Source organism: Desmodus rotundus, chromosome 1 (genome assembly GCF_022682495.2).
Source record: "Desmodus rotundus isolate HL8 chromosome 1, HLdesRot8A.1, whole genome shotgun sequence".
In the NCBI taxonomy this organism is placed as follows: Eukaryota; Metazoa; Chordata; class Mammalia; order Chiroptera; family Phyllostomidae; genus Desmodus; species Desmodus rotundus.
Window position 1 is genome coordinate 113,822,814 of NC_071387.1, and position 12,796 is coordinate 113,835,609.

General features: G+C 42.7%; 1 protein-coding gene across 3 annotated transcripts in view; it reads left to right on the forward strand.

The window, feature by feature from the left end:
* CRCP (CGRP receptor component) overlaps positions 1-8,925 on the forward strand; it is a 35,717-nt gene extending 26,792 nt beyond the window's left edge. The window contains exons 5-6 of one of the 3 annotated variants that reach the window (XM_053929725.2): positions 844-901; positions 6,979-8,925. In XM_053929725.2, coding sequence (XP_053785700.1) covers positions 844-901; positions 6,979-7,128 — 208 coding nt within the window. In that variant the 3' untranslated portion in view covers positions 7,129-8,925. Of the gene's footprint in view, positions 1-843; positions 902-3,213; positions 6,090-6,978 lie in introns of those variants that run through there. The other 2 variants (XM_053929735.2, XM_053929730.2) reach the window with 2 other exon arrangements.
* Positions 8,926-12,796: the final 3,871 nt, after the last annotated feature.

Here is a 12,796-nt window from a genome sequence, read left to right on the forward strand (position 1 = left end):
GCCCCCGCCTCCACCCATTGTCTTTGTCCATGGGTCCTCTGTACATCTGCCTTGACCTGACCCTTCCCCTTCTTTCCCCCGTTAACCCCTCCCCTCTGGTCGCTGTCAGTTTGTTCTTTATTTCCTGAAGTTGAAGTTTAGACATATGTTGTTGGGTGTCTTCAGGCACTTCTTTCAGGCACTTCTCAAACTTAATAAGGAACCATGTAATGGTTGTGCCTCAGAGCATTTTGAGGTAGGGCAAGTATACATTCATAATGTGAGTGGGGAGGAAACAGCCCTAAGGATCTTCCTTTAATTCCTCTGGAGTAATACTCTATCATACAGGTCTTTGCTGTTAGTGATAAGACATCAAATTAGGGTTGGAAGGCACTTTGATCTTCCTAAGAGTTAAAGTTGCCAAATTGTTCTGATTGGTTTTTATTAATCTCCTTTAAGTATTTGATTTATAGCACTTGTTTTAAACAAAACATATTAGTTGTCTGCCTTTTCCTTTCCATCTTTGCCCCCACATCCCACCCTCAACCCTAGTCTTCCATTCCCTCTCCCCAGTCTCCATTGAATCATTGGTGCAGGACAGAAATCCCGTCAAAGACGAATTTTCTTCTCTCCTTTTGTCATTGTTTAGTCTTTCAAAGGATTCTCTCAAATCCCCTCTATGTCAAAGCACAGACCCCTTTTTCTTCTGCCTTTGCACCTCCTCAGACAAAAACGGAGGATGCTTTTGGACCCTCCTCAGGTTGTGTTCCTACATGACAAACTGTCTGTAAACATCTTGGTAAAGAATCAAGATCCTTAGGGGTGTGAGAGTTTTAAGTGCTTTGTACTTTTTTTTTTTGACAGAGCTGAAAAACTTCAGCTGCTGAATCATAGGCCTATGACTGCTGTTGAGATCCAGCTGGTGAGTGAAGGAGGCCTGAACTTGGTGTGTGGTGGGTGGGGGGTGGTTTCTGGGTTTGACACGCAGAAAGGGAGGTGTAAAGACTGACAACAGACCAGCCAGGAACGGACATCCCTTGAAAAGACTGTCAGATCACTCCATGTTGTAAGTGAAAGGAAGCCTCACCAATGTGATCCTAGTTAGTATGGACGTAGGTAAAGTAGAAGACTGGAGGAAATGTAATTCTTTCTATAAGGTTTAGGTCTAGGGTTTGGTGGCTTTTTGTCTCACCTGATGTCCTACACGATCCTGGCCATCGCTTCCCTGTAGGGTGATTGCCAACCCAAATGCTGCTTAAAAACATTACCCTCTACATGACTCTGGTGGAATTCATCCCTCACCCCCCCCACCCCGCCCCACCCTTTGACCTACTCTTCTGGAATTTTTTTGTTGTTGTTAGTGGAGCATATGTGCACTTCCCTCCATGCTCTCTTTCTCCCTCACCCTCCTGGCCCAGTCTCCTAAGCCAGAAACCTGGAAGTCATTCTCTTCCTTTTACCTCATATTCGGTTAGTCCCTGGGTTCTAGTGCTCCTGTCCCTCTTAGTCTCCCTTCCCCTCTGCTCCGCATTACTCCTGTCAGCGCTCCTCGTCTCTCACCGTGGTCCGTGCCTTCGGCCTGTGCCCCTCCGGCCCGTCGTCTACACCTCTATCAGAGTTCACTTCCTAAAACCATAGATTTGTTTATTTGCCTGCGTAAAACCATTCAGAGGCACCCCATCATTAGGACAGTCTGAACTGCGGTCACAGCATAAAGCTTCAGAATTGTGGGAGGCAGGTGGAGTAGGAAGTCGAGATGGCATAAGGAGAATGTGAAATGAGGGCCAGTGACTGACACAAACCGAGTGGTTGCCGTGTGGGCATGCTGCGGTAGTCCCCTCTGGTTGCACAGAGCAAAGAGCATGATTAAGCTACAAACATTAGGCAGTCCATTTAATTGCCAATAAAAAACTTTGGCTGCCCTGGCTGGTGTGGCTCAGTGGGTTGAGCGCCTGCCTGCAAACCAAAGGGTCACCAGTTCAGTCCCTGGTCAGGGCACATGCCTGGGTTGCAGGGCCAGGTCTCCAGCTTGGGGGTGTGTGAGGGGTGACAATCGATGTATGTCTTGCACACTGATGTTTCTTTCTCCCTCCCTTCCCCTCTCTAAAAGTAAATAAATAAAATCTTTAAAAAAAAAACAACCCAACAGGTTTGGCTGGAAACTTAATAAAATGAGAATTTTATATAAACTGTTTCCAAAGTCAGTTTTAGAAGTATTTAGCTCTTTGTCAAATTTCATTCAGAAATGTGTGGAAGAAAATGGCCAAAAATATCTGTGATCTTTAGAGTTGTTTAAAAACAAACAAAAAAGAAACCCTTTTTTTAAAGGGTCATGGGGCTTTTAATTTCTGACTAAAACGTATTGTTTTTGTGTTGTTGTTTCTGCCCTTCAAAATGTAATCAAAATTAAATTAGAAAAATTTCTCCCACAAAGGGTGCCTTTCTGGGTAACTGGCCTTTAAGATACATAAAGATTCCTTTTGGGACCCTCTAAGTCTTATGCTTTTGACTGTGTTGGAGATTCAACTTAGAAAAGAGAAAAAACAAACAAAACGGCAAGAAACTAATTCCTTTCCCTCTGGGTTAAAGATCCCATTGCCTTCCTCCTCCAACTTTAATCGGCAACATATGTTATTCATGGCTGCATGACAGATGGAGAGAGATGAGGAGGATTAGTGCAACCTCATCCCAGAGACCATAGAAAGCTCTTTGGTTAGTTGGTAAGATTAGCTGCTGTTAAGAGTGCCTACTGTATGCCAGATGTGGTGGTAGGGGCTTGGTATGTGTCACCCTGATGGCCTCACCGTAGTCTTGGCTAGTGAGTGGCTGATTTGAGTCTGTGTGATTCAGAAGTCTCACTGTGTCCCTCCAAACTGTATGCTGTTGCAGAAAGATGTGTGGGATACCCTTGGACTCTTCATTCTCTTTTCCTTTCCTTGGTAAAAATTGTGTATGTTGTTTCCCAGTAGTTGGACCATTTCATAGCTAGGTTTTTCCCAGCCTAGTATTTGGCAGTAAAAGATAGCAAATCATTTAACAAAGCTTGTAGCGGTATCTCTTCTCACCAGAGTGGGATAAGAAATTAGGTTTTCACATAGAGTGGAAACTGCAAAGGACTTGAGAATTTCCCCATGTTAACCGTACAGCTGTTTATGCCCCATGGGTCCAGAAGTCATCCTTGCATCTACCATTTGTTAGTATTCAGTTTTGGGGGCTGAAGCGTCTCTTTTTCAGGTGTACCTCAGCCATGATTTGTTGCGATCCTCAGACCCACAGCCTGCTGTCTGGGCAGAAATGAGGAAGCCACCCAGCTTCTGTGACTCTGCCGTCCCCTCTGGAGCCTTCTGGTCTAAAGATAGGACAGTGAACGCCATGGCCTCACAGGCCACTATCCTGAACAGCACCTCCGTCTATGCCTTTTACAATTCAGTGATTAAAATGTCTTGAATTATATAGTTTTATAACTTACGAAACACTGTAATGTATGTTTTCATTTGGTCCTGACCATCATATTACTTTCATTTTATATTAGAGAAAATTGAAATTTGCAGAGGTTAAGTGATCTGTTCTGGGACAAATAGCTGAAAGTGTCCGTGACTGTTAGACTTTGAGGTATTTGAGGAGAGGAGGAGGTTAGGCCTGGCGGCTTAAAATGAGAAGCAACCGTTTTTCTAGTTCATCTGCTGAGTTTGACGGCCCCTGGTCAAAGATTGATGTAATCTTCATAGATAATTAGAAACATTTATCATTTATGGTGATCCATCTGCAAATACTTTGGATTTTTAAATTTCATTTGCCTTTATATTCTGAACAACTTGAAACCTTTGGTATCAGAATGTTGAGATGGTGCTTTGCACTTCTTTGTTTCAGCTCTGTTTCTTACGTGTTGGGAAGAAAAGGTGAATAATATAGTTACTATCAATTACCCTAGTGATCTAAGATGGGTTAGTAAGTTTTTGATTTCTGAAAGTTTCTTTTTGTGTATATTTCATTTTGCTTATGTGGCTTGGGTTTTCTTTCTGTGACTGGGAATCTTGGGTTGAAAAGAAAAATTCCTGACTATAATTATCCCTGAGGGCTGTGTGCTATCAAAGCTGCTCTTGGAGAATTTGGCAAAATAGAAAGCTCATCAGCCCTCTGCCGAGAACACAGCTTGCTAACACCTAATCTTGGTGTCGCGTCTGCCACGGTCAGAGATTGGGAGAAAAGAAGGTAGCCTGTTGAAGTTCTCTCTGTGTGGCTTTCTACAATGAAAGGCCTCTTAGAGGTCACGTAACCCAGATCTTTTAAACCAGTGGACTCAGTCTGCCCTGTGCCTCTCAGAGAGGAAATGATAGAAACCTCCCCATAGTGGCGGCCTGGTGTTCTAGGAGAGCTGGGATGCAAAGTCAAAAGACCTTGCCCCTGCTTGCTCTGGGACCCAGATCAAGTTTCCTTATAACGCTGAGCCTCCACTTATCTGTACCTCATCCTGACTTTATGGGCGGCGTCCTGGAGAAGCTCTGGTGGCAGTGATTCTGGGAAAACCCCTGTAAACTGTGGAGCACTGTACCAATCTCGCTGGGAGGTCGTCCCTGCTGTAACACTAGTTCAGCTCTCCTTCACCCTCTTTCCTGAGGCAGGAAACAGTTCGTCAGCAACTGCACATGCTTGTTATTCATAAACTGGGAGACATTCTTCTCTCAAATGGGGTCATCCTTTCTCAGGGTTAAATCAGATTGGTTGTGTCCCTTCTTCCTCCTCCTTCATTCTTCGGAGAGAGTCTGTGTTAGATCACTGCCTTTTACAGGCCCTAATTTTGCATGTCTGATTTTAAAATGGGCTTTGAGGGATTTTTTCTTCTTCGGTAGAGAAGTTACACTTTATTGAGCCTTTGAATGTTTAGAAAATGGACATTTTATTTCACAGCGTGATGGGCAGTAGCTTCATTGGTTCACTCAGGATCTTCCTCACCCAGGAACACCCAGGATTGCTCTCTAGTTGTGGCAACATTTTTGTACTAAGACAAATGAAGAGAGCAATGATTCGGCAGCAGTTTGCAGGATGATCTTGGATGTGTCATCCGACTTCTGTAGTTTCTATACTGTTATTTGTAAAGCAAGGCAATAGACTGATTTCAGGATTGTTACGCCTAGTGTGTCATCTTTTGTAAATCTGCCGGGATTTCTTTCTAGAATTCCTTTTGGATTTAGTTGCCAGGTGTCAGAGATCGCTGTGGGAAGTGCCATAGAAAGGACACTGGACATTTGTAGCTGAAAAAGCTGTTTTTAATAGACAGCGAACGCCACGAAGTGAATCTGGTTAAACAACTGGGCTGCCTGCGTGCCTCTGAGAGGAGGGCTGACATGTTGTGTTCACTAACATACTGAGAATTAGAGGTGAAGCTTAGAAACTGGCTCGTGGCTGTGGCCGTTGCCTGTGTTCAGATTGCCAGGACCGTGTCGGAAACGAGGCTTTAAGGAGACCTTTGATGAGGCGCGTGTGACTGCTTTCCAGCCGTCACTCACCAGACTCGTGTTCTGCATTCTCAGGAGGTGACTAAGGCCAAGTGGTGTGTGTTGGAGTTGGGTTGACCTGACTTGGAATTCTAGTTTTGCCCCTTTGCCAGGATTGCTGAGAGGATAAAAGAAATAATGGATATGAAGTGTAAGGCGCAGTACCAGGCACATGAGCTCCCTAAAGAGCTGTTAGTGGTGGGGTTAATGAAGATTGGAAAAAATATATAAACCACTTGGCACATAGTGGGCAGTCATCAGATGAGCTGTTGATACAGTTTATAAGTTACAGATGAACTTGTTGTGAAATACACAGTATATAAAGCATCATTTCACTCCCCAGAGGTGTTGTCTTTGCATATACAACATATTCACATGTGTATATTGGGATAGAACTGTTAGGGTTTTCTTTTTCTTTTTCTTTTTCTTTTTTTATTCAGTTACAATTGTCTGCATTTTCTCCCCATCCCTCCACCCCACCCCAGCCAGTCCCACCTCCCTCTCCCACCTCTACCCTCCCCCTTGATTTTGTCCTTGTGTCCTTTATAGTAGCTCCTATAGACCCCTCTCCTCACTATCCCCTCCCCACTCCCCTCTGGCTATTGTTACATTGTTCTTAATTTCAGTGTCTCTGGTTATATTTTGTTTGCTTTTTTCTTTTGTTGATTATGTTCCAATTAAAGGTGAGATCATATGGTATTTGTCCCTCACCACCTGGCTTATTTCACTTAGCATAATGCTCTCCAGTTCCATCCATGCTGTCGCAAAGGGTATAAGCTCCTCCTTTCTCTCTGCTGCGTAGAATTCCATTGTGTAAATGTACCATAGTTTTGGATCCACTCATTTGCTGATGGGCACTTAGGTTGCTTCCAGTACTTGGCTATTGTAAATTGTGCTGCTATGAACATTGGGGTGCATAGGTTCTTTTGGATTGGTGTTTCAGGGTTCTTAGGGTATAATCCCAGCAGCGGAATTGCTGGGTCAAAGAGCAGTTCCATTTTTAGTTTTCTGAGGAAATTCCATACTGTTTTCCACAGTGGCCGCACCAGTCCGCATTCCCACCAACAATGCACTAGGCTTCCCTTTTCTCCTCATCCTCTCCAACATTTGTTTGTGGATTTGTTTATGTTGGCCACAGTGACTGGTGTGAGATGGTACCTCATTGTGGGTTTTTTAAATTTTACTTATTTTATTTATTTTATTTTTATTCAGTTACAATTGTCTGCATTGGGTTTTCCTTTTCTTTAAAGAAAAGTGCTAACCTGCAACTCTCTCTTTTCCCTGACCTATGTTGAGCAGTCACAAATTTCAGTTACCCTGAAATTTGAGCTAGCTACTCCCTCTTGTGGAGCAAAGATGAGGAGAACCTAGTGACCTGAGGTGGCTCAGGGACCAGGCCCTGAACTCTGTGCTAAGAGGCGGGGCTGGGACTGGGACCAATGTGGGGTGGCCCAGCCTAGGAGGCTCATTTGTAACCCCTAGAGGCTTTTCTTTCCTCCGGCAGATGGTGGAAGAGAGTGAAGAACGGCTCACAGAGGAGCAGATCGAAGCGCTCCTCCACACTGTCACAAGCATCCTGCCCGCAGGGCCCGACGCGGAGCAGCAGAAAAATACCAACCATGATGTGACGATGGATGAAGAGGACTCGGCATAGACGGGTACAGCTGGCCCGAGCGTCTCACGAACTTGAAAGGCCCAGCAGCCATTTTTCAGACATAGAAGATTGTTTGTTTAGTTTCACCCTCTCCCCCAACAGACCCGATTTCATGATTAGTTGGGTAAATCACAAAAAATAAGCCTTTCTCAAAAATAAGCTGAAAAGAAATACTTAGCCTCCGGGAGAAGAAACACAGTGAAGACAGGCTGAGGTGGTCAGGGCAGAGAGCTAAAGGAGGGCACAGTCAAAGAGGACAGTGACTGCGGAACCCTCTGTGGTCAAAATCTCTCTTCCCTGGCCTTTGCCACAACTGTGGGGGAGTCTTTTATACATAGCTAGTAACATATTTGCATTGCCTTTGATGGGCTGTGTCCTACTCATTAGTTTTATCCACTTCCCGAGGAACTTCCCAGGCAGGGGCAGAGTGCTGTTGGGATAAGTAGTGAGCTAGGAGAATGCAGCGAGCTGGCTAGAAACTCCCCGAGCAGCTCCAGTCTAAGTGAGCCCCCGAACTTGCCTCACCTTAGAGGAAGCTTTCCCTCAGACACAGCTGAGGTAAGACAAGAACAGGTCTGGCCAGCTATCCTCAGGTCTAAAGGCCCTTTTCCTCTAATAGCAGGGGCTTTATCTACAAGCTCACTGTTTAGTCTTAAATGTTTGGGTACAGCTCCTTCCAGTTGAAAAGAGGCACTTCAAACTGAATGACTGGCAACGGAAATGCAGTGTTGGTTGCCTTTCTGACTACCCTCAGTTTCTTGCCCTGGGCAGGTGCCTCTTGTTAAGACTTTAGTGAGCTTCGATTTGCACAAAGGATAAATTATTTACATCTTTAAAAAGGGCATAATTATGTACCCCTTTTCATAGACACACTATGTAAGAACTGGAGGTTGATTAATAAGAATTTGAATTAGTTGGCTGTTGCAGAGTTCAGTTTTTTAAAATTTAAAATATTAAGATGATTACCATGTGAAGAGCTTGTTAACATTCAAGCATTGGAGGGTTTAGTAGCTCCAGATATGTGGTTGCCTTTGGTCCCAGGAATATTGGAAAAAAGTCTTAACTTCTCACATTCACTTGGCTCCCTGTTTGAGGAAGAAAATGCCCATAGACATTAATTTTCCAAATTGGCACTTGCTTTGTTGTAAATTATACATTTTCAATGCTGCTATTAATTGGATTACTTCCCACTCCCTTGTCATTTCCAGGTTTTCATTTTCTTTACCTCCTCCCCTCTCCCAGTTGTAATTATGTCAGCCCTAACCTTGTCATCGAAGGATCAAGGGAAATCTGCTAACAGGCAGCATTGAATTACAGGTCATTTATTTCCAAATCTTTCTGCAGTATTAGGAATTTTACCACGGGCTGTTGGTTTGTTTATTAGTCAAGGGATACATATTCCCATGTATTATTGTTTCATCTTAACCCTGAGTGTGTTAGACTTTTTTACCTGAAGGATTTAGGGCTTAATCTATTTAATAATAAATTGTTTCCAGGTGACTGCCAACTTGTAATACTTTAATAAATCTTTGAAGAGTTTGCTTTTCTATGGATAAAAATCAAATGAAATCTGATTTAAAGTGTAAAATGTGATTTTTTAAAAAATTCAGTCTACTTAGATCTAAATTCTGTGTTGAAATTCAGGAAGATTTTGAGGTTTTATATTTGGGATATGAATGTAGCCTCATTTTCTGATTAAACCACACAGGGTCTGGAATGCTCATCTTTCATCAGAAACATTTTGTGTCGTATTCCTGTTGCATTAGTAATAAACATTTTAGAAGTGAAAAGTCATAATTTACACAAGGAACTCAGGAGTTTTTAATTTTATACCTTCTGTATGGTTTCAGTTTTTGACCATGTGATTGTTTTATTCTTTAAAAAGAAAAGAATTATTGTTACTAAACAGCCATTGGGGTCCCGCTGCCCTCTGCCACCCTCTAGACAAAATCCCGGAGGCAAAGGTTTGGTGATGAAGGAAAGGAGTCTTTATTCAAAAGCTTCACAATTTTGGAAAAGCAGCTTTCCATGTGCATTAGTCACTTAGGCCTATCAATGATGCGTTCTCCTATTATTTCCCCTGTTAGTTTATTATTTCTATAGGGTTAGTTTACAAACTAAAACAGCATAAGATACAAAAGCTACACAATATTGGAAGAATGGCAGGCCTCAGCTGCACAGGTAGTCCCCTCTAGAACACCCAAAGAATAACCCTGCCACCCTCTGCCAGGCCAACCCGACCCTAGGCTGTGCCCGAGTTCCTTCCCATACAAAATACCGTCCACTGGTAAATACAGACAGCTGCAGCACGATCATCCAGGCATCCTGGAGGAAGAGAGCCAGCCAGAACCCCAGAGAGAGCCCTTTTATTTCACATCTGGCCCATAATTCCATGCACTCTGGAGGCTTTCAGCTTGTCAGCCAATCCCGTCCTTGACTGTTTACCATTGCCTCCGACCACTTCCTCCTACAGCCCTCCCTACTTCTCCCCAGTGATCTGATCAGCTGTCTCTGTATCAGTATGTCCATTTGCATGTTGTTCTTGGCCTCTGTAAGAGTTACTGAATGTGTAGTTGACAGTTAAGTTTTATCCCAAACATGGAGGCTGAAGCCCAGTTCAGTCACTGGAGGAGAGGCAGCACTGAGGGAACCTGGGGCAGGCTCTGCAACATGGCCAGAGAAAAGTCTTGGGATGTCTTAATTAATTGCCAGAGCCAGAGAATGGGAAAGGGAGAAGGGAGGGTAGTCAGAAAATAGAGCTGAGGGCCAAAACCAACAGTGACTGTTCATATCCCTGAATGTGAGACAGGATAGTAAGAAGCTAGGAGAATTCTTAGGCAAGTGGAATGGGGAAACTGAGACAAGAAAATTAAACAAGGACAAACAGTTTGAGCAATTTACAGTCAGCTGGTGAATTGCTAGATCTTGTCTTCTTTAACCAAGGACACTTGAGAGCACATGGTGTATACCTCTCCTCCCTAACGGGGGACAAGCCTCCCTGACCATAAACCACTGTGACCTGGGAAGAGAGGAATGCTAACGCAAATGAAGTGATAACACCAGAACAAAGGGAGCCGGTTTGGAAAGAAGCTGTGTGACTCCCCTGTCATTACCTGCTCCTCTGCATGTTTGTGCTCCCCCTAGGGATTCCCCCCCCCCCAGATTCCCACATTTCCCCTATATAAACTCCCTTCTGAAAGCTCAAGGTAAGGTGGATGGTAGGGAATTAACCTGCCGCTTCTCGGACTGCTAGCTCTGATATTAATAAAAGCACAATTACAGTCCAGTCCCTGTCTCTGCTTTTTCGCTGAGTGGTAACAGGCAGCATGAGCCCCGGACTCGGCTGCCCTCTGGTTTTAAATGCAAGTTGAAATTTTGAATCAACTTCCAGGCCATCCTTTAGCTCTTATCTAGCGAGAATGGAGCCACCACAAGCCACCACATCTTGTTTATGCATGAACTTTGCAGGCTGTTACCCACAACCAATCCAGAGGCAGCAAGTACTTTTTTATGGATTATGCACCTAACCCAGAACTTCTCGATTTACCTCCCAATCCCTTACCTATAAACAGTGTAAATTCTTTCAAAACAACTTGTCTTTCTTCCCTACACTTGTTGTATAAAAGAGCTCTGTCGGCCCCAGGATGGTGGCCATGTTTGTCTTCATCTAGTGGTTTAGCCTGCGTGCCCCAGGACCTGGTGCTTTTTCTGGCTAGCACTGGGCCCAGTAAACCCCTTCAGAAAAATGTTCAGCCTCAGAAGTTGCTGTTTAACAAGCATATGAAGAAGGTAAGGCTTTGAGAACTAATGCCAGCATCTGGTCCAAAGACTGACTAGATAGATTTTTAGGTCTACTGGCCTTTGTTATTCAACTTTCGTAGTCTCTCAATTGTTTTTCTTTCTTTTTTTTTTTAGGGTTAAGTCCTGGTTTCTAACAGATTTTTTTATTTTTTTGTTATCTGTCAGGAGGGTACTACGGAGCTTTTTTAAAAAAATAAATTAACTCCAGTTAGATTTTACCAAGATAAAAGAAGGGACCCCCCAAAACCCAGAATTATCTTCTGGAGGGCTGCCCCTTGTAGTACAGGTTTCCCCACTAGGTGAGAGGTCTAGGAACCCATCTGTATCAGTGTACCAGCTGGTGGTGGTGTGAGAGGTTGCGTTCGGCTTCAGTGATTTTTTTATTTTTTTGAGGATTCAGTGCTTTTGCCCATTCCATGATGAGTGATTTATGAGTGTACCTGTCCACACCTTGCTGAGTGTGCAGCAGGTTTTGACCCAAAATGGCATGACCCCCATGCTCCATCCTCCCTATTCACCCAATCTTGCTCCTGAATAACTTTATTTCCTCAGATGAAAAAAATCCTCAAAGGGAAACATTTTGCTTATGTGGAAGAGGTGAAAAAAAGAAAACCAACAAAAAACGGCAGAAGCACTAAAAGGCATCAAAATCAAGGAGTTAAAAATGTTTTCAGCAGTGGAAAAAACTTTGAAGGTGACTGAAGTTTAAATGTGTAAGAATAAATACACAGTATTTTAATGAATAAATTTTGGTTTTTTGGGCCCCCCTCATATATAACGTGCTTCTTTTTGCTTGGAGTATGACCCACTGCCACCTCAGATGACTTCCCATTGATTCAGGACTCATAACATATTGGGTTCCATTTACCTAATCAACCATTGTGTAGCCATACCAGCTCTCAAGAGCTTATATCAATACTTTAGTCAGAGGTGAATAAATTAATGCTCCAGTATATTCTTCGTTGTCTTTTTTCTACCCTCTAACCAATTTAACACCATTCATGTAAATTGATTATTTCTCAGTGAATGATAAACTGGACCACATACCCTTAAAAAGAAAATCAACCTTATTTAATTACACAGTGAACAAAGGGGGAAAAATGGAAGCAAAACTGCCTAGAGATCCTTATATATATATATATATGTGTGTGTGTATATATATTTAAATATATAATTCATATACCATAGAATTTACCCTTTTAAAGTGTAATTCAGTGGTTTGAGTATAATCACAAGATTGTACAACCATCACTACTACCTAATTCCAGAGTGTTTCAATCACCCCCACAATGGAGAGCAGTTACCTCCATTCCCATTTCTTTCGTAGCCTCTGGCAACCACTAACTTACATATTTATTTTCCATGGATCGTCCTTTGGATGTACCTAAAAAGTTATGAAGCCCAAGGTCACCTAGATTTTCTCCTCTGTTATCTTTTGGAGTTTTAGAGTTTTACATTTTACATTTAGTTCTATGATCATTTTGAGTTAAGTTTTGCAAAAGGTGTCTATGTTCTTTTTTTGCATGTGAATATTGTGAATGTCTGGTTTCCTCCACCATTTGTTGAAAAGGCTATCTAATCTGTCCTTCATTCAGTCGCTTTTGACCTTTGTCAAAGATGAATTGGCCATCTTTGGGTATATTTCTGGGCCCCCTTCTGTTTTATTGACCTATTTATTCTTTCACCAATGTCACACTCTTGATTATTGTAGCTTTGAACTGTCTTGAAGTCATGTAATACCAGTTCTTTGGCTTTGTTCTCCTTCTGCACTTTTCCCATTAGCATTCTTAGGATTCACTGATACTTTTTAAATAAAAAATTGTATTCACTTACTTTTAAAAATTAATTTATTTTAAAATACATTTTT